The sequence below is a fragment of the Barbus barbus genome (genome assembly GCF_936440315.1).
Source record: "Barbus barbus genome assembly, chromosome: 37".
NCBI lineage: Eukaryota > Metazoa > Chordata > Actinopteri > Cypriniformes > Cyprinidae > Barbus > Barbus barbus.
In genome coordinates, this window is record NC_136715.1 from 19,318,898 (window position 1) to 19,339,778 (window position 20,881).

At 35.6% G+C, this 20,881-nt stretch overlaps 2 protein-coding genes across 14 annotated transcripts; one reads left to right on the top strand and one right to left on the bottom strand.

The window, feature by feature from the left end:
* Positions 1-1,241: 1,241 nt before the first annotated feature.
* LOC306857215 (ELAV-like protein 1) lies at positions 1,242-8,086 on the top strand. Of its 13 annotated transcripts, none has more exons than XM_079397025.1 (9): positions 1,495-1,619; positions 2,198-2,263; positions 2,856-2,918; positions 3,058-3,247; positions 4,179-4,193; positions 4,445-4,548; positions 5,360-5,513; positions 5,596-5,821; positions 6,396-8,023. In XM_079397025.1, exons 2-9 carry the CDS (start codon positions 2,228-2,230, stop codon positions 6,721-6,723), a joined length of 1,116 nt encoding a protein of 371 aa, XP_079253151.1. In that variant the 5' UTR covers positions 1,495-1,619; positions 2,198-2,227; the 3' UTR covers positions 6,724-8,023. The 13 variants fall into 13 exon arrangements, with proteins under 13 accessions (XP_079253159.1, XP_079253163.1, XP_079253152.1 ...); XM_079397032.1 differs by having other exon boundaries at positions 3,058-3,238; XM_079397033.1 differs by lacking the exon at positions 4,179-4,193 and having other exon boundaries at positions 1,242-1,619; positions 6,396-8,086.
* Positions 8,087-9,108: 1,022 nt separating this feature from the next.
* LOC306857202 (excitatory amino acid transporter 5-like) lies at positions 9,109-19,033 on the bottom strand. Its single transcript, XM_079397009.1, has 11 exons — positions 18,767-19,033; positions 17,592-17,671; positions 17,281-17,496; positions 16,115-16,157; positions 14,716-14,923; positions 14,527-14,626; positions 13,179-13,412; positions 11,935-12,129; positions 11,151-11,285; positions 10,898-10,994; positions 9,109-9,786 (listed from the first exon to the last, which is right to left on the bottom strand). The coding sequence occupies exons 1-11, from the start codon at positions 19,019-19,021 to the stop codon at positions 9,622-9,624; spliced, it is 1,728 nt and encodes a 575-aa protein (XP_079253135.1). The 5' UTR covers positions 19,022-19,033; the 3' UTR covers positions 9,109-9,621.
* Positions 19,034-20,881: the final 1,848 nt, after the last annotated feature.

Sequence of the window (20,881 nt, forward strand, 5' to 3'; positions counted from 1 at the left end):
CAATTGCATAAATTGACAGATTTTCATAAAGTTGTTAATTACATTGTTATACTATCCAAAGGAACAATTAAAATACAGATCAATAACAACTGACCTACCCAACATTTATAGCCTAATAAATTATATAATTTATTATATAATAATACATAGGCTACATATTATATGCATAAAAGTTAAAAAATAAATTCCAAGATAAGTACCTGATAAGTACAATAATTATTTTCAGTTGAGTATCAAAAATTGTTTTCAACTCTTTTAATAAAATGCACATTTAAAAGAGTCATCACAGGACAATCAAATTTATAATGACAAACATACATACATATTCACACAAAAAACGTCGGCGCCTCCTGCAGCTCTTTGTTGTAATGCGTAATCTATATTAGCTCTATTGTTTATAATACATTATGTATTTTAACAGTTTTGTTCAATAAAACCATATGATTTATTTCTTTTGATACTTTATTTGAACTAATTATTGCTATTATATATGTATTTTAAGTCATTTTAAAAGCTATTGTTCACTTAGATCTATTTTTATTATAATTACAGGGCTATATGAAATCCGTTTTAATTTTTTCCATTTTAATTTTTCTATACTCTGTTTTAATGGTAAAATTCAGTTTTATTAATCAAAAAGCCTGTCTAATTAATTGAGTTGTACAGTTTTATCTGTACCAAATTCTGTTTTCCCTTATTTTCTGGATTCCATTTTAATTGTTCCATTAAATTTGAATAATAAAAAGAATGTCCAATTAATTGATTTTATAGTTGTTGTTGTTTTTTCTTTCTTTTTGTCAGAAATACTGCACTTTTTCACCTCAATAAATTCCTTAAATTGACAATATGTCACAATGTTGCAGTGTTTACTGTATTTTTAACAAATAAATGTAGCCTTGTGAGCATAAGAGACTTTCCAAAAAAAAAAAGGGAGGGAGGGGGGCTTGAAAAAAAATTCTCTACAAAAGGAGGGCCCTGCGGAAAAAGTTTGGGAACCACTGACATATTCAGTCGCGTTTGAATATGTCATATTTTTTGATCAGTGCTTCGCGACACAACACTTTACTCCAAAAGTGAGCACATTATGCTGCATTCACACGTTTACCTCTTATTTCTTTAAATATAATTGAACAATATTTACTTAATGACTCGCAGAAAGACGATATTGCGTGAGATTCCCACGTGACGGAAAACTTCTCATAATACATTTATGCGTCAGTTTATTTACAATGCATTTGGTCACAATAGAGTGAGTTTTGAGCAAAAATATTGTGTATTAATGAGCGCGCGCTGACTTTCTGTAAAGCGCTGTAGCCTTGAGGCGCGTGAACCGTGATTTATTGTTGCTTGTATTGTCATGTTGCAGTATTTTACTTGCAAGTGTTTAAATATATATATATATATTCAAAAAGGTCGTGTGCTGTGCTTAGATGTGGTGTGACTCCACAGCATCTCTTCCTCTGGGCGGGAGGAGGCGTGGCTTCACTTCCGCTTGAGCGCGAGACACTCGTCTTGGGTTGAGATCGCGCGTGCGAAGTAGGTAGAGATCTCCGCTTTGTTCTCGTCACGATTTGCGACTCGCTCTACTACAACGACGGTCGAGGACAAAGGAAACGGAGGTATATATATATTGATTTATATATATATATATTTGTGCTAGGAAATTATCATTCTTTTAATAATATGTGATTTTTTAAATGTACGGACTGCACGCTCTCAAACGTTCACGAGCACGCGCCGGTAGCTTCGTTACTGGCGAGCAGGCCTCAAATGAGCGGCCTAAAGCTTTTAAAGTATCATTATAATTTACTAAATTAGTTTAGGTACTAATAACCACTCTATGTGTGAGTAATGATACTATTGCGATGTTGTTAATATTTATTTATGTATTTGTAACTCTTCGCGCTATTCGTGCAGGCTAGCTTAGTTTGGTTAGCCTAGCCTAGCATACATGTATACATTTAGCTAACGCTACTCTTCATTGTTTTGCGTTTGTTTTTGGTTGTAGAGGAAATAAGTCGACGACTAAACGTTTATTCCATTGTAAGTGGTAGACTTAAGTGATTTTTGTCCCTGAATTTTGTCCCCGATAGATGTAACGTTACGGTTCCTAACGGTGCAGTGTTTGTCTTAACTCTCTAATAGAAAATGTGTATCTACTGCAAGGTTGTTTACAATTTTCTCTTTTCTTTTTCAGACTAAGATTTTGAAGCTGTAAGGTGTCTACATGGCCGTCAGAAGAGGACACATAAGGTATTTAAAAGTAAGTATTTACAATCTACTTTTACATTTAATTTCTTCAGTGAAATGGTGAGTTACTTTATAACAACTCAATATGTTAAGGTATTTGTTGCCTATTGTGCTACCATTGTTTTGTTTTTTGTTTATTCACTTATTTGTTTGACAGTTGGGAAATATTTCAGAGACGAGTTTCAAGTGGTTATGTACAGAAATTTTAGTAAGAGAAAGTAATTGTCTGCAAGCGCAAAAAAAAACACTTGGTTATGGCCGAAATAGATTTGGAGATGAAGCTATCGAAACAGGGGTCTTTTATTAGGGTGCATATGGACAGTTTTAGCATGCATTTTATCCACATAAAGTGAAGTGTAATTGGCCAAATTTAATGAACGACTTTATTGGTTTACTGGCAAGCGAAAATTTACGTTTTGGTTTCTGTAAAAAAATATTTTTTTTCATTATTTGATTATTAGTTTCAACTATTGTTTTTTTGCATAGTACAAGTATAAAGGCCAGGAATTACAGTTAGCAACTAAACAAAAGTGCAAATAGCTATATATTGCATGGTGTTGTTAGGTATATATTTATATCATGTTGCAACTGATTTGTTGCTGCAGGTTTGTGAGGTTCAGAACCAGGGTAATGACAGAGACTCACACAAGGGTGGCAGCTCAGTAAAGGTAAAATTGGCCATTATTTTTGTGTGTAGACTAATGTCAGATGTTGTTGGTCATGCTTCTTGAATTTTTTTTTTTTTAGGTTTTAGTCTGCCAGTGTAAGTTTTCTTGGTTTGGTCACAATGCATAATCTTTTCTCTAGCAGGAAGTTTACGACATGCCTAACGGTTACGAGGACCACATGGGCGATGAGCCGAGTGATGCGAAAACCAACCTGATCATCAACTACCTGCCCCAGAACATGAGTCAGGAGGAGCTTCGGAGTCTCTTCAGCAGCATTGGCGAGGTGGAGTCTGCCAAACTCATAAGAGACAAGATGGCAGGTACGTCAGGTAAACACAGTGAACCACGGTCTTTCTCTTTGGTGTTTGTGATAAATGAAGAGAGGGGCTGCTTGTTTTCATAACTTGTCTGTTTCAATACAATTTTTCCGACTTTTTTTTATTTTATTTTTTTATAAGTTTTATAGAGAATGCACTTATTTTTCAGTATTTTAAAGTATTTTTTGTTTTGTTTTTATATTAAAGCAAATCTTTGCTTTCTTTTGACCAGTTTATTGAAGCTTGGGTCAGATTTGTGGCAGCATTTCACTGTCCACTGTTGTATGTTTTATGCTCCAATAAACATTATGCTCACAAATTTTTATTTGGTTTATTTTTATTTTTTCCCCTCTATTTGAAAAGGTGTAAAGATGGTACTGGTCCGATTCAATATCATTGAGCTTTTGATTAGACTTGGAGTCCCTCCCACAATGTGCTAAGTTTTTATTTGACTTTGAAGTCAAGCACATTTTGTTTTTCTGTAAATGTTTTCTTGGTGTGGAGATTGAAAAAACTTGTTCCACATTTTGAAGAAAAATCTTTTTTTCTTTTTAATGGCGTGGGCATCCTGTCTTGTTCTGTGCAAAGTGTATAAGCAAATGTGCTTTTTTTTCTTTGGGTTGTGTTTTTGTTTTTTTGTTTTCCTATTGTTTCCTATGTTTTTGAGGACAATTATCAATTTCCAGTTGTATTGTGGCATACCGGGAGAGGCCTATTGATGTCAGTCTGGTGCCATCTTCATGCATCTATGCCATTAGCTTTGTTTGATAGTCTTTTTTTTTTGTTTCTTTTTGTTTTTTTTTCTTGCCCAAAACATCCCACTATCTATGGAATTTATTATACTTAGAAATATGATGTATAGTTATAATGTTGAATGTACATTGTATTTTATTTACTTAAATTTTTATAAATGCTTACTAATGTTTTTGTTTTTATTTTTAAGGAGGTGAAGGGGAAGGTATTTGTTTTATTTTTTTCCTATAAACCATTTTATGAAGTTTTTGATGTTTGGATTAGATTTCTGTATCCTAACCGTTTTCTTGCCTGATGTCAAACTTTGATTTTGATGAACATGTAACTATTTTGTTTTACAATTGCCATTCACAAGAACAGCTTGCATTGTTTCTTTTGTGCAGAGAGAATAGTCTACAGGATGTGGACGAACGTTTGTTATTTTATTTTGTTTGTTTTCCCTTTTGTTTTCTCTAGGCCACAGTTTAGGGTACGGATTTGTTAACTATGTTAACCCTAGTGATGCAGAAAGGGCAATCAATACACTCAATGGCCTGAGACTACAGTCTAAAACTATCAAGGTAACGTGCAAAGAGGTGTTTTGTATCCATGTGTTAAATTATAGATGCCGTATTGGTAAACTAGACTCAAAGCAGTTAGGACAGCGTTCCAGTCCTGCCTGCTTTCTGTAAGGAATGAACAACTTCATGAGTTTCAACAATTGTTCCTTTTTTTTCCTTTTTCCCTTTTCTTTGCTTTGTTTGATTTTTCTTTTTCCTGACATTTGATGTCTCAAGATCTGTATGATTGGCTGTCTTTGACTAAGCATGGTTTAATTTCGGTACAGAATTATACTGAAGTCAGTGACGTTTTTATTTTGGAGTTCCTTTTAAGATGAAAATATGCTATTTTCATTTCTCACGCGTGGTTGTGGTGTGAAAACGGAGGTGTAAATTTTAGTAGTCATTTGCTTGAGTATGAAATTGTGCCGAACAGAAGCCCTGCGCTGAAGTCCCAGACATTTTTTTCATTTTATTTATCATTTGTTTTTTTTTGTTTTACTTTTGAGCATTGTAGTTTTAATTCAAATTGAAAGTTGTCCGTTTTTGTTGTAGATATAGAATATAAAAACTATAAAACTGATTTATACTTGTATGGAGTACACAATATCATTGTAGCTTTTTTTTATTGTTTGGGTTTTATTTTTGTTGGGGTTGTATTTAATTTTATTTCATATGTGAAACTCAGATGTGAGGTTTTGCTTTGGCTACACAATGGAACTACATTGTTTTATCAGTAATGGGGGCAAACATGATGGCTTAATTTTTTTTATTTTATTTTTTTTTTTAAATTTGAAGTGGTTTTTAATGCAATTTTTCTCCATTAAATTAGGTCTCATATGCCCGGCCGAGCTCTGACAGCATCAAAGATGCCAACCTGTACATCAGCGGTTTACCCAAGACCATGACACAGAAGGATGTAGAGGACATGTTTACCCAGTACGGGCATATCATAAACTCCCGCGTACTGGTCGATCAGGCCTCGGGTAATAATTCTCTCCTGCAGTTTTCAATCTTCAATGTATTCTGGGTCTCAACTCATTTTTGAGGGGCTTTCTTACCTGTTAGGTCTGTCTCGTGGAGTTGCATTCATCCGTTTTGATAAGAGGTCTGAAGCGGAGGAAGCCATCAAGGATCTTAATGGATCCAAACCAGCTGGTGCCTCTGAACCAATCACGGTGAAGTTCGCTGCCAATCCAAACCAGACCAAGAATTCCCAGCTGATCTCTCAGCTGTACCACACTCAATCCCGTCGGTTTGGAGGACCTGTTCATCACCAGGCGCAGCGCTTCAGGTGAAACAGCCAAATATGCTTCCTGTAGTTTTAATGTTGTCCATTAATCGGTATGTTGTAGTTGTTACCTCAGATACTTCAGTGCTTGTGAGAAAAGCGTAATATATTTCGTCAGTTATTGTTCTTGCACAGCGCAAATCAAGACGGTCAATTTGCATGGTTTGCTTACAGATTTAGTCGCAGCAAATAACACAAATGGAAATAGACTGGCTGTATTGCACTTATTTGAGCAGAATGCCTAAGTTTCAATGTCAATGTTTTCAGCTCATCAGCACTTTTTCTGTAATGCAGAGAGACCGTTTGCACATGGATGCCAGGTTGGGAAGATTAAGTGACCCACTGGACAGAAAATGTATAGATTTTAGAGAAAAAAGCTCTGCTTGGAGGATTTAAACTCTTTAAAACTCTTTACTTTTGTCTTGACTTGTCTTTTACAGCAAGCTGTGAACTGTTTCCATAATTGATCCTGCTGTTTTCCTGTTTGTCACTGTGAAGCTGCTTTGACACAGTCTGCATTGTATAAAGCGTTATAGAAACGAAGGTGACTTGACTGATTGATCTCTTGCTCTGGCAGGTTTTCACCCATGAGTGTTGACCACATGAGCGGTGCCTCTGGGATGAACGTGTCTGGCAGCTCTTCCTCTGGATGGTGTATCTTCATCTACAACTTGGGTCAGGATGCCGATGAAGGCATCCTGTGGCAGATGTTTGGTCCGTTCGGTGCTGTCACCAACGTCAAGGTCATCCGTGACTTTAACACCAACAAATGCAAAGGGTTTGGGTTTGTTACCATGACAAATTACGAAGAGGCCGCAATGGCCATCGCCAGCCTGAACGGATACCGCATGGGAGACAGAGTCCTGCAAGTGTCGTTCAAAACCTCAAGCAAGTCTCACAAGTAAAGGGACTGTTTTTTGTGTCATAAGAGAATCTGAAATTGCGGTTTGTTCTAAAGATTTCAGTTATTGTTGACTGTCCACATAAACATAATTCATACATCTGTGTTGGGGTGAAATAAGTTTGTGCTAGTGTTTTACTCTCTGGGGTTAAGCAAATATTAGAATTTTGCATTAGTGGTTTTGACCCTGATGCCTGGCATTTGTAAAACCCCGGACAAGTAAAAAATTTCAGATATATATATCGAAAGATTAGTAGTTTTTTTTTTTTTTTTTTTTTTGTAAACTGTTACGATGCCTTATAGATACCATGGCATTGTTACTCTTTCCTTCTATCCCCACTTCCCTTCATTACACTGGACTTGATGGTCCCATTTTCTTCATTATATTATAATGTGAAAGCTTTTAGCTTTATTGTCAGTAAAAACTACACATCACCACCTCTTCTAGACCTTTGTAAATAGTGAGTAGTCCAATTCTTCAGTGCTCCAGCTCACCCATCTGTAATGTAAAAGAACATTGGAAGGACCAAAGAACTTGGAGTGTTAAGTGTTTTAGTTTTCCTGTTTGGAAATTAAAATCTAAAACCGCAAGTATTGTCTTTTTTTTTTTTTTTTTTTTTTGGTTTGGTTATCTCTTTTCCCCCCTGCAATTTTTTTAAATCATTTTTTTCATTTGATATTAAAGTTTATTTTGCATTTAACCACATATTTCTCTTTGTCGGTCTCGTTTTATTTGGAAGGTGGTTGAAAGAATCCTCTTTTTTTTTTTCTTTCTTTTTTTTTTTCTGTTTTTTTACATCTTTCTAATCAGCGCTGAATTCACTTCTCACGTCGTGTCAAAGGTCTGCGAGGTTTCTGGATAAATTGGAGTCTGATGAAAGCTGGGTTGTAGGCTCTTGGCTGCAAGCTCAGTCTAGATTTGGTTAGATCGCTGTTCAGTTACACATTTGCTTGCTGAATTAACATTTAATAATGCATTTTAATGTAGTGTTTTACTGTGTACTCAGCCGATCCTAAATGCAGCTTTGTACATTTTAATGTGAAATTTCAATCTGCTTTTTGAGACGTTGTCAAGTCGTGTAAAGCCACACAAAGGTGAAGAATTGTATTTAATTGTTCTCACACAGTACTAGTACACATCCGGTTTGCAGACCAGCACTACACTTGTGCGCATGTTCATTTGTCGGTAGGATTGATTTCAATAATTGTACACATGCTTCGGGTCTTTGCTGGTAGTGTGACCTGAGGTCCTGTAGCAGGATGTTCCATGTGTTTCATTCAAATAAATGCCATTGTTTTGTCGTAAAAATGTTTGTTACTTTATTCTAAATGTTTCTCGAGTTAACGATAAAAAGTCTGCTCCAGTTAGCTTACGGTTTGCGTTTTCATATTATAATGGATAAATGTTGAAGAATTAATCTGCTTTCATTTGCTGATTATATTTGACAAACTCTCCACACTACATGTTTTATATTATGAGGAGCTGTCATGTTTTAGTTGAGCAATACAAGCATCTAAACATCCTTGAGTTAGCATATATTTAGTTGAGGTGCAAATTAGATATATGCACTCTTGTTTTCTGCAAATATGACTTCATACTTAAATCAAGAACAAATGTTTGTCAGTGGGGTACGAAAACTTGTTTTTCTTGATTTTTTTTGTTTGTTGATTTTTCCGTTGCCCATTGGAAGATATTTGTTCTTGTTTTGATCATAAACACTTCATTTCGATCAGTTGCTCAGAAAACAAAACTTTGTGACATTTTTCTTCATAATATATCATGATTTAAGAATATTTTGTCATTTGCATTGGAAAACAAGACAAATGTGCTAAGGATGAACATCAGTTTTTGCAGCGTGATCAGAAGATACAGTTGGAAGGTGTAATTTCACAATTTAATGCTGCATATAGTCTGCTCCTAAGACATTTACAGAACATAGTAATGATTTATGTTCCCATTAATTTTCTTTACTTGGTCTTAAAAAGGTCTTTTAAAAGTCTTAAACTTACCTTTAAAACTGCAGAAGCCCTGAAAAATTGAAAAAATTTAATGCAAAAAGTATGTTGCAAGTTGAATGCAATTAGGCCTAAAGGCTGTAATAATTGGGTCAACTGTGCTTTAGAACATGGTCCTGCGTCTGTTTTCTCCCCACTGAATTAGTTTCGATCGTCATAACCTCCAAATGGCTAATTTGTCATTAATGTTCTTTGGGCTGATCATCCTAAACTCTTAAACCTGAAGCAAGCAGCTCTATCTAATCAGGCGTAAGCTCTGCTTGTTTTCCCCCGAAACCAAATCCGATGTTAACCATCTGTCCTCACGGGAAAGGCATTTCTCATAACATCACTGCACAAACACATTACAGCCATTTTTGAATTTTTTTTCTTTCAATTTTATTACAAACGTTGCAAGTTCATTACACAAAAATTCAATAATGCAGATGTAAAAAAAAAACAATTTTTTAAAAAAAATCAGTCACATGTGTTGCGCGTGATGCCAGATACTTGGCTTTTGACTGTGCATTTTAAAACATCGCTCCGTTTCCTTCCCCAGTACTTTTAGGAAGTTGTTGAATGATGTCACTGCAGATATGGAGCACGTTTTGACTAACAGCCTGAACCTGAATGACAAAATTCCTGAATGCATGCCAGCATGTACTCCAAACAGCAGAGGGGGAAAGAAAAAAAACTAAATATTTTTGGCCTGTCCTTGTAAATAGAAGAATTTCCCTTGAATATGGAAAGGAATGCTGCCTAAATGTATTCAGCTGTACAAAACAGCCAATATTAGTCAGTTTTAAAAAGCGGAGACGGAAGGACCAGAGAAAGTGTTCGTTCAGTACTTGTTTATGGCACAGTGGTAGAAAAGAGGTTCGTGGATGTAAGGCAATCGTCTGGTGACTCAGACCTGACATATATTGTAGTAGACTGTGGGTCGTTCAAAAACCGTGTCCCCAACCACCTCGAATATACAGTCTTTCCTGGCCAGCAGCGGTACTTCAGTTAAAGGCACATTCTCCATGTTTTGAGCCGTCTGGCTGTCCTGTGCAGCTCCATCTGCTTTCGCCTGACAAAGAAGGTCATATAGCATTGATAAGCTTGTGGTATTTAAATATAAACTAAAGTTTCAACATGATACTAAAAAGCCTTTGAGATTTGTAAATGGGTCAATGACATGTAAGAGTAAGACTGCCCACAAAGTAAAAAGAATTTCTAGTTTAAAGTCATCAAGTCAAGTCACCTTTATTTATATAGCACTTTAAAAAATACAGATTGTGTCAAAGCAGCTTTACAATATTAAATAGGAATACAGTGTCAATAATGTAAAATTACTTCTTTTTTTTTTTTTATTTAAAATGATAAAAAATTTAATTATTTTATTGTTATTTTCAAGTATATTTTATAAACATCAGAAATAATTCATTAAGGTTTTAGGGGCATTTGCATGTATAACCTGAAAATCTTGTGCTTTGTTCATCTTATGTCATTTACTGTTCTTTATGCTCTGATTATGTGCTTTAATTTGCTAAACTGTATGTATGTATATATATATATAATGCACACACACACACACACACATATATATATATATATATATATATATATATATATATATATATATACACATGAAAGCTGAATAAATAAGTTTTGTATTGATGTAGAATTTGTTAGAGTGGCTGAGATAAAACTATTTGAAATCTGGAATCTGAGGGTGCAAAAATGTCCAAATATTGAGAGAATTGCCTATAAATGAAGTTCTTAGAAATGCATATTACTAATCAAAAATTTAATTCATTTATGGCTGGACATTTACAAAATATCTTCATGGAACATGCTACTTAATATCCTAATGATTTTTGGCATAAAAGAAAAGTCGATCATTTTGACTCATACAATGTATTGTTGGCTGTTGCTACAAATGTGTGACTTAAGACTGGTTTTGTGCTCCAGGGTCACATATATAAGCAGTGAAGCAGTAGTTTTTGTTCAAATAGTTTTGAAAACAAATAAGTTTGATTAAATTTTTTCAAGAAGTGAGCACAGTGCTCTACTGTTTAAGCTACAGAAAGCTTATATGTATGAACTTTGATTTGAATGTATTTTAAAATAAATTCATAGATACAGAAGAGAAAAAAATAATACCCAAATACTAAAACAGAAAACAGATGTTAGCTTACCGCTCTGTCAGGTGGGAAGTCTTTTTGACAGAAGTGACCAATGATTCCAGCTGCCAGAGCATCTCCTAGTACATTGATCATGGTTCGAAAGCGATCTCTTTAAACCAGAAGGAGTAGAAGACTTTATTCTTCATTCTCTTATCACTATATCCCTCATGCATTGTTTTAGTATTTGCTCTTGTTAACATTTACTATTTATTAATTTAGATGATCCATTGATTACAGCTGAAAAATGGCAATTATCTCAACTTACAAGATCCAATCAATGGCCACAATCAGCGTGATGTCATCCGCTGGCAATCCGACTGATGTCAGCACTATCACCATGGTTACAAGGCCTGCCTGAGGGATTCCAGCCGCACCTATGCTGGCAGCAGTCGCTGTTATGCTGGAGGAAACCAGAACATTAAGATTATTATGATTTTGATTGATTCCTGATAGAACTGATCATGCTAGATGAGCTAATCCATCTATTATGATATCAGAAAAAAATGCATGCATAACATTTGCTGAAATTAAATTATTTTACACAATATTTACTAATATTTAAGAATTATTAAATATGAATGATAAAAAAATCTGTAAAATAAAGAGATTTGTTTAGATGGTAACTTCTTGATTCTGTAATTGTTACAAATAAATTGTTAAAAATATGAACATAAAAGAAGTATTCTGTAACCAACAGTGCGCTGTTTTTTAGCTATTCAAAGACTTGCTTAAATGAAATGCGCATCTGCTGAATTCTACCTGTAGATGAGAAAGTATTATAACATTTGTCTTCTGTTAGTATTAATAGAAAAGCGAATGCTATAATACTTATTGCATACCATTTACTAACATTGTTTAAATTTCTGTGTAATAATTGATTAGTCAAAACTGTTAAACAGAAACTAATGAAGACGGGGAACAGGAGCTCTGTGCACACAGGCGCTAGTTTTCTCAGCACTGTCAAAATAAAAGTCTTGATATTTCAGTCAACCATTAAACTAAGACTAATAAGACTATATCTGGTTACATTTTTGCCTGTCTGCAAGTACCTAATGGTGACCAACTGTCCGAAATCCAGTTCGTACTCATTGACCTGGGCAATGAAAATAGCAGCGACTGCTTCATACAGCGCCGTTCCATCCATGTTAATGGTGGCTCCCACTGGCAGCACAAACCGGGCAATCTGTCTGTCCACTCGGCAGTTCTCCAGCAAACATTTCATTGTAATGGGCAACGTTGCTGAACTGTGAAAAAGAGAGAATATCTCATGTTTACAAGGTCATGAGGTCAACGCATGTTTCTACTTGATTTAATGGCGTTTGGACAAGCCACTTACACATATATTTTTTTGGAGTTCATCTAGGGCCCTATGATTTCCACAATGTGGAAAATGCAGACCGAATCACAGAATCCAGTCATAAAAATGGAATTTACTGAACAACGTGGAATGTCACTGAATTTGCTAAATTTTAGATGAATAAATCAAATCAAAACGTGATATGGAGTAGTGTCTCTGAATATTAAGTCACAAAAATACTATTTAAAATCCTGCGTGTCTCTGTGTGAATGAGTGGCGCAGAAGCGCAGTTTCTTTTCCTACACACATACTGAAGCATGCATGACACTCATGGTGTTTCAGCCTCTGCCTTCGCAATATATGAAGACATGAACATAATTTCATTTGAGAAAAACTATCTCATATCACTACACTTAAAGGTCTTCACAGCAACCTGTCAAAATAAAAGTTGGGGTTAACTTGAAGAAACTGTGACAGAAATTACTTAATGTAATGATAGTACTACTGCTACTCATAAAATTATCATCAAAGTATTATTGTTTAATAATACTATTTACCAGAATTTTTTTTTTTTTTACCAGAATTCACTAGTATTTCTGGGAAAACAAATTATTAATAATAATACATTAATATTTTTTCATAAAATCGATTAACTGTAGATACTTTTGATTATTACAATTTAATGAAACCATTCAAAATTAATCCAGAACAGTTTGGTAGAAATAAAACTGAATTTGAGAAGGAAAAAAAAACATTTCATAGGGCCTTAAAATGTAATTTTTGTTAAACATTTAATAAATTGCTGTTAAATTGTGTACGTTTCATGATTTCTATTAATTAGACATGCTTTTGGATTTAAAAAAAATATAATATAACCATTAAAACAGAGTATAGAAAAATTTAACTAAAAAAAAAAAAGAATAAAAAAAAAAAATCAAATTTGAAAAAAAATCTGGAAAAATTCAACTGATTTCATAAGCTCCTAGTTCTTCATACCTGGAGGATGTGGCGAGAGCAATGACCATGGCTTGCAGAAGCCCTCTGATGTATGTGAAAGGATTTTTCCGTGTCAGAATGAAATAGAAGAATGGAAGCAAGATCAGGCCGTGCACAAACAGGCCTGCCATAACCGTCATCCCGTACCAGCCCAGCTTCTTCCCAAGTGTGGAGGGATCACTCATGTCCAGGATTTTGCCTGCCACAAGGAAGATGATCCCAAAAGGAAAATACCTGTTGAAAAATACAGAGAAGCTGGTAGGAATTACATTATCTTCAACAGTCAACATGGAAAATTGCTGTCCTGTCATTAATTTGCCACATTGTCATAATTTACTAAAGTCAAACAGATTTGAGAAGACTAAGATTAAGTAAATGACAGAATTGACCTTTTTGGATAAACTATGACTAGCTATTAAACTCTTTAATGTGATGCATTTCAAGTAGAGAAAATTAAATGCAAAAACAAATGCAGGAGGGTACTTTTTGTCCACTGAGAATTGAAAAACGTTATTTATTAAAACAGTGATTTATTATTATTATTATTATTATTATATACAGTTTTTATTACGAAACATTTTTCTTTGAATAACATGCAGTGATGGATTGTTCAAATTAAGAAAGTATATGTACTAAGGGAGTAAATAGGGCCAATTTTGATTTCAGTCAATGATTTGGAGTCAAATATAGAAATTGTGTGCCCTGCATATTTAGGCCTAAATATAAGCTTTACGTTGCATATAAAATCGCCATCTGTTTAGAACACACAGTGTTAACCGAACTAATACATCAGTCAGTCATGCGTGAAACAGTTACGGTACTAATAAATGATTTTAAATACACAATAACCAGGTATAAAATATATTTATCAGTAATACATTTCTCATACAGCTGTATATTGCTTGTTCCACAGCTAGCCATATTTTAGCCATGTTCATACTTTTTATTGGGATAATTTAAATTATTTCACAATGAGCAGATTTATACTGATTCTAATCTAAGCAATTTGAATAAATGCGTTTTGAAAATATGATCATAAATAGATGCAATTAGTTACGCCAGGATTTTTTGAGTGCAGAAATCATCCCTGTTTCATTGATTAGTTAAACTGTGTAATCCAAATAGATTCAAATTGGATACATTTGCTGGAAACTTTCACTCAGCTCCTCAGCTAATGGTCTCTGAGCCCTCAAGCTTCTCAATGGCCAATCCTGGCCAAGTGTTGTGTAAAAACAACTTCCTGATCTTAATCTCAACAACAAACAGTCTTTGTATGGAACTGCTCCTAAACCGAATGGTTGTTTTGATTGCCATATATCTGAGTATGAATGAGTGCTTTCTTTCTTACCATACGGCCGCATTAATAATCTTCATCACACACTCATTGATGCACTGGCAAACGTTCACCAGAGGAGCTCCCCGTTCGCCCATTTTACCAAGTAAGAGACCTAAATGAAAAGCCCTTCAGTATAGTTCCACATTTGATTGTGATTTCACTTAGTGAACATGTTTCATTAGGTGAAGGCAGATGTTTTACCCATCGTAGCTGAGAAAATAACAATGCCGAGTACGTTCATCTGTTGACTGCTTCCTGGACGGGTCTTGTATTCGATGTCTGGAGGTGGCGTTAGTTCCAACTGCACCGTCCGACCCTTTGGATTGTCTTCATCAGGCATCAGGTAGACAAAATTTGGGCGTCCCGTGTTCACTGGTGTTTTTACAATTGGAATAATGTCTGTCTTATACTGAAACAACAAAATATAGAACTAGGTTTTATCTTTTCTTTGCTTGTACAAACCTTGTTAATAACAATGTTGTAAGTATTCCAGGTGGTTATGAAGGGAATTTCAATGTGTTTTACTACATTGTTATGAGGATGCTAGATAATGTTTACTGGCTCAAGAGTCCATAAAGCCCAAATCTCTATGATATCCAGATCCTACAGTGCAAATCTAATGCATTTTATCATCCACCAGGTGAAAGTCCACAAAATTTATCATCAGAGGATGCATATATTTATACACAAAATAGTTTACCCATATGAATGGGAGAAAGTGCCGTGCAATAGAGTTGCATCAGTGGGGTTCCGAAAGTAAAAACTCTAGAGAAATTGTTTTTTAACAACAACTGGTAAATCTTTAAGGACAGACCTGTTGTAAGCTCTGAGGTTATTAATCGATTACATATGCCTTCATCCATTCACATTAACTTATTTTTTAAATAATCATATTTAATAGCAGAATTTGTGGGAAAAAAACACTTTACTCATGATGCTGTAGAGAAAATTCCACCAATCAGAGAATTGCAGTGAGTAAAGCCCACCAAAAGTGTTCTTTAGTCCCACCCACTCCCATGATGGAACTGAGTCCACTGTGTAGTTAAATAGATAGAATAGATCGATAGATAGATTTATATTTATTAATCTTTTTAAAATTATGTCATTTGCATTGGTTCATGGGAAAAACCAATGCTGCTAAAAAAAAAAAAAAAAAAAAAAAGTGGACGGGCACTAATACACTCTATATGATGGAATAAGTCCCACCTTCTAAATAAAAGAGCCAATTGTCAATGTGATGGTAAAATCATAGCATTACATTTCTACTCCATAGAAACCGTCAGTATCCTGAGACACACACTTAGGACTGCACAAGTCCATTGGCTGGACCAACCTTAGCACTCTTTTGGAATAAGAAACAACATTTATACGAATGCCTCCCATTAGCTATTTTGAGCATACAATACAATACTTGAATGAGGCAATACAGAAATGTCAAAAACTGCTTGCCAAACTTACATTTAAATAACATATAGGCCTACTTCAAATCAGCAGCAGAACTGAACATGACTTGCCTTGAAAGAGACTTAGGTATTCTTTTTGCACATTACAGTTTGAAGCTTACTTAACAGCTGTTATCTTAAGGTCTCTGTTTACTCACCTGCTGAAATGTGGCTTCAATTAGATTGGAGGGGATCATGTTCCTAAGGATGGAAATTAAGTATAAGTGGCCATATTTAAAGCATATGATGCCTATTCATTAATTGAGTGTTTATGAATCACATTCATACTTTATATGACATGACGTACACCCTGCAGACTTGAACACTTGAGGTTAGCTATTATCAAGTAGCTGCACAAGACTTGCTGTGTTTATGGGCAGAGGGGAGTGGCAGGGTCCTGTACTTCTTACTTGGCGCTTTGTGCAGATTACTAAAAATACCCTAATCACTGCTTTAATAGGATTGCACTGGATGGAATGGCCTAAAATCCCCAGACATGGGCAACTCTTCCTATGAATGGCAGTTACAGTGTTCATGAGACTCATTTAAAGTCTACCAAAATGAGGAGAAATTTACCTGAAAAGCTTATTGTTTTTAGTCATAAAAAACTGATATTAAAGGGGAAGTTCACCTAAAAATTAAAATGCTAGAATCATTTGCACAACCTCATGCCATTCAGCTGTTTGGTATGTTTCATCTGTGTAAAAACACCTTAAACTGGTCCATGCGATTTTTGTTTTGTGTACCACAAACACATATTATAATATATTCTTCTGAAGAAATACAGTAGCTTGTGTGAAGAACATACTGTTGAAGTTCATTAAGACTGATTTTATGAACCGGATCAAATGATTAATTGAAAAGATCGAACTCAAAGAACAATTCACAGTCACAAATCATGAACAAGCTAAGGAAAGCTAGCGTGAATTTGATTGGGTTCGTCACACAAAGCCATCAAATGGCTTCAGAAGGCATATATACTATGCTTTTTTTTTCTTTCTTTGGTCCCCATGCTATGTAATTGCATTGAAAAACATTCTCTTTCTGTGTCACCGAAAAAAAAGTCAAAATGGTAAGAATTTGAGAATAGAACTGTCCTGTTTTGGTGAACTTTCCTATTTCTTATCCAAGTAGAAAATATACCTGGATCAGCAGTCCTGAAACCATTGAATCATAAACCATTAATGATTCTTATAATCAGGTGGAAATAAGGAGCCTTTAAGCCCATATCTAGGCCTACTCCTAAAATCTGCTTGGCTGATATTAATGTTAGTTCAGGAACTACAAGGGTATTTTTTCTACATTTTCTTTTGGACTGTCATACCTGACCAGATCCAGCAGGGCATCTGCAGACGTAATGACTTGTCCACCTCCCAGTCTACTGTTCTCAAAGTGTGCCCCATAGCCAGGTTTGATGATGAGAACGAGTATAATGCCAACCACTACTGCGATGAACGTGGTCCAAAGGTAGTAAGTGACCGTCAGCACCCCCATCCTGCAGCAGGCCTTCGACTCCATAGACGACAGTCCAGACATTAAACTACAGGCAGACATTAAGAGTTGAGATCTTCACAGACTCAGTATAAAGGGTTATTTTGTATAAAATATGAAGATGAGAATGAGTCAAATCTCCACCTGGAGGTGATTAGGGGAAGAATCAACATTTTAAGTATCCGCATGAGCAGCTCACCAGGGAAGGAGAAATAGATTTTTGCCTGGTTACAAAAAAAACAAACACACACACACACAAAGAGCTTTTCAGATGATAAGCAATTTTACACAATTTCAAAATTTCACATAGTGTAGTAAACACATCAACAACAAAAAGAGCTAATGTTTAGAATACACACACACACACACATCAAGTAATTTCTCTACCAATAGACTCTTAAAAATAATGGTGCTTCAAAAGGTTCTTCAAGCGATGCCATAGAAGAACCATTTTTGGTTCCACAAAGAACCATTCAGTCAAAGATTCTTTAAAGAACCATCTCTTTCTTACCTTTATATAATCTGAAGAAATGTTCTTTATGGAACCATTTAGACAAAAAAGGTTCTTCTATGGCATCGTGAAGCACCTTTATTTTTAAGAGTGTACCGAGCCGATTATTCAGAATTCTGATGCCAATACAGATAGTTTGGTTTTTTTAATGAAAAAAAAAAAAAAACTTTTCATTTGATACATTATTATAATTAGAGATTAAAATGAACAAACTGACATCAGAGCCCAAACTATTCTATTCAGATATAATAATCACACTCAATGTATTCAACTCAATTGCACATAAGGTTTTAACATAAGCCCCTCACTAGTGTTTTTATATCTAATAACCAACTGTGAACACTGGATAACATTGCAAGGTAAGTGCAATGTTAAGTGGCATTTATCAAAACCTGTTTTGTGGAAACACTGATCGAATGATTACACAAGAGATGATACATTTCTGCAAGTTGTACTGCTTTTTCAGCACCTTCTGAAGTTCATTCATGTTTATTTCAGGCTAGCAATCTGTCACCCCACATTTAAGAGCGCCAAAACAAAGCTTTAGACTTTGTTTCTTATCAGAAGTAACAATGCACCAACTTCTTTGCAATTGCTGGATGGTAGGTGAACAAATAACCTTTGGTGAAGGGTAAAATAATAAAAAATGGAAAACGATGCATTCAGGTGCACCCATGAAGATGCATAACTAACAACTTTCCAATAATTGCTACTTGCATGTGTTTGCTTAATTTCTTCCTTCTGTGCATTTTCATTGACATGTTCAGAGTCATTTATTTCTCTAAAATCCCAGTTTAATAAGTCTTACCTGTGTGGAGAGCTCCAGACCCCTCAGCATGAAGCCCAGGACGCATCCTGTGATCACAGCTAGAATCGAGAGCGTCAGCAGCCCGTTTTGCCTGATGTAGTCCTTCACATACTCTCTGACACCGACCGAGAACGTGCTTGCCATGAAGTCCTTCATTCTATCCAGCGGGGATTTAGCAGGTCCCGCCGGAGAAAAGAAGACGGCAGGCTCAGGCGGCGCCTCCTCGGCATCTGCGGGTATCAGTAGCTCCTCCATGGGCGAGACGCTGCGAGTAAAGCAGGAGCGTAACCTCTTCTGGGGAGGGATTAAGCCATCATGCATCCATCAAGCATCTCAGAACCACGGTTGGGAGGAATTGGGAGGCTAAATGGATTAGGATGCAGTAATAAAATCTAACACTTCCCTGTTGACAGTGGCTCTGTGCCATACTTCTGGAATTTTGGCGTGAAGTGATGTCAAATAACCCCCCCCCCCCCCCCCCCCCCCCTTTTTTTTTGTGCATTTACTACCGTAGCAAAGAGTGTGCCTTTCGTGAACCTAATCCATAGAGAAGACAGGTAAATGATCTCTGTCTATAAAACCACAAGGACAGTCAGCACGTGCCTTACATGATCTCGTTACGACTGAGTGTCCTTTACGCACAGGCTCAAATGATTTTTCTCTGGACAATTGGTTGGCAAAGGTACATTTTTCAAAAGCCTGCATTTGACAGACTGTTTTGACTTCAAAATTGCATTCAAAATACGCATTTTTTAGTTCATGTATTCCTTTGCTAGTGCTGTGCTCTACTGTTCGAGTTTCAATAGCCTTGTTTTTCACACATAATTAACTTCTCCTTTATTCACACTTAAATGTGTGATCATTAGTGGTGGGACTTCATCCTATAGTGACTCGAATCTTTGAATCCGTTCACTAAAAAGATTTATTCTCTGATTTGTTCAGTATGCACATTTCTGCCACGGAACAGCATCATGAAAAGTCTACTATAGCAATTAAATGACATTTTGTACCTCACTTTTCGGACAAAGTTTTTAACAATCTCTAAAGTCAGAATCTCGGGATATAAACGGAATTGCAATATATGAACTCAGTAAAAAAAAAAATAAGGTCAGAATTGCCAGATATAAGCACAGAATTTTTCTCGCAATTCTGAGTTTATTTCATCATCCTGATTTTCCCCCTCAGAATTCTGAGTTTATATCTTGTAATTCTTACTTTTTTCATAATTGTCAGTTTACATCTTGCAATTCTGTTGCCCTGATTTTGTTATTTAATATATAACATCAAAGAAATATCCACAGTATATCAGGTCAGCTGTCTTTGCCATGTATAAATCTTGCATTGATCTGTTGTAAACAAGACCAGGTTTTCTGGACACAGTGTGCTAGTTAATGAAACCTTGGATATAACAGTAATCCAATCCAGCCATAATCCTATCATGACAAAAAGCAGTATCACGTGACAATGGTGTGTAATCAGTCAGTGTTAATGGGTCTGATGGGTCAGGACCTGTGTGCGTTAGATTGTGACACACTCCAGGTTAAAGGAGCTGACTGATTACATGGTGATCTGGAACTCCTCCAACTAGGCTGTAACTATTCAGACAGTAAACAAGAGAATCCAACATCACATAACCAGGAGAATCACTTTATTATATCAAAAATAAAAGCTGATCAATAATCAATTACATTCAATCCTGTCCGCATTTCAAAAAGGAGCGTTTTGCAACACTGAAATACTAAATCTTATTGACACAAGGAAAAGAGCACAGGCAGGAAATGGCTACAGATTGACAGATAGTGCCGACATCCCGCCGACAAATCTTAGATCGAGTCTCCACATCAGGAATATTGGATCCAACCCCAGATGCCAGATCCTGTCCAAAAATAGGTACCCAAAACCTGTTAATAGTAGGTTTTGTCCAATGCCCAAAATCAGTGTTTCACTACCCAAAGCTGTATTAACAGTCTCCTCTGGGACAGCAAGCAAGGGGAAGCAGAAAAAGGAGATAAAGTGATGGTAAAATGATGCAGAATAATCTTAGTTGCATTCGTTTCAATGCTCAGTCCAACCATTGTTATTACCACAAGCAATATCAATGGGAAATTACTGCTT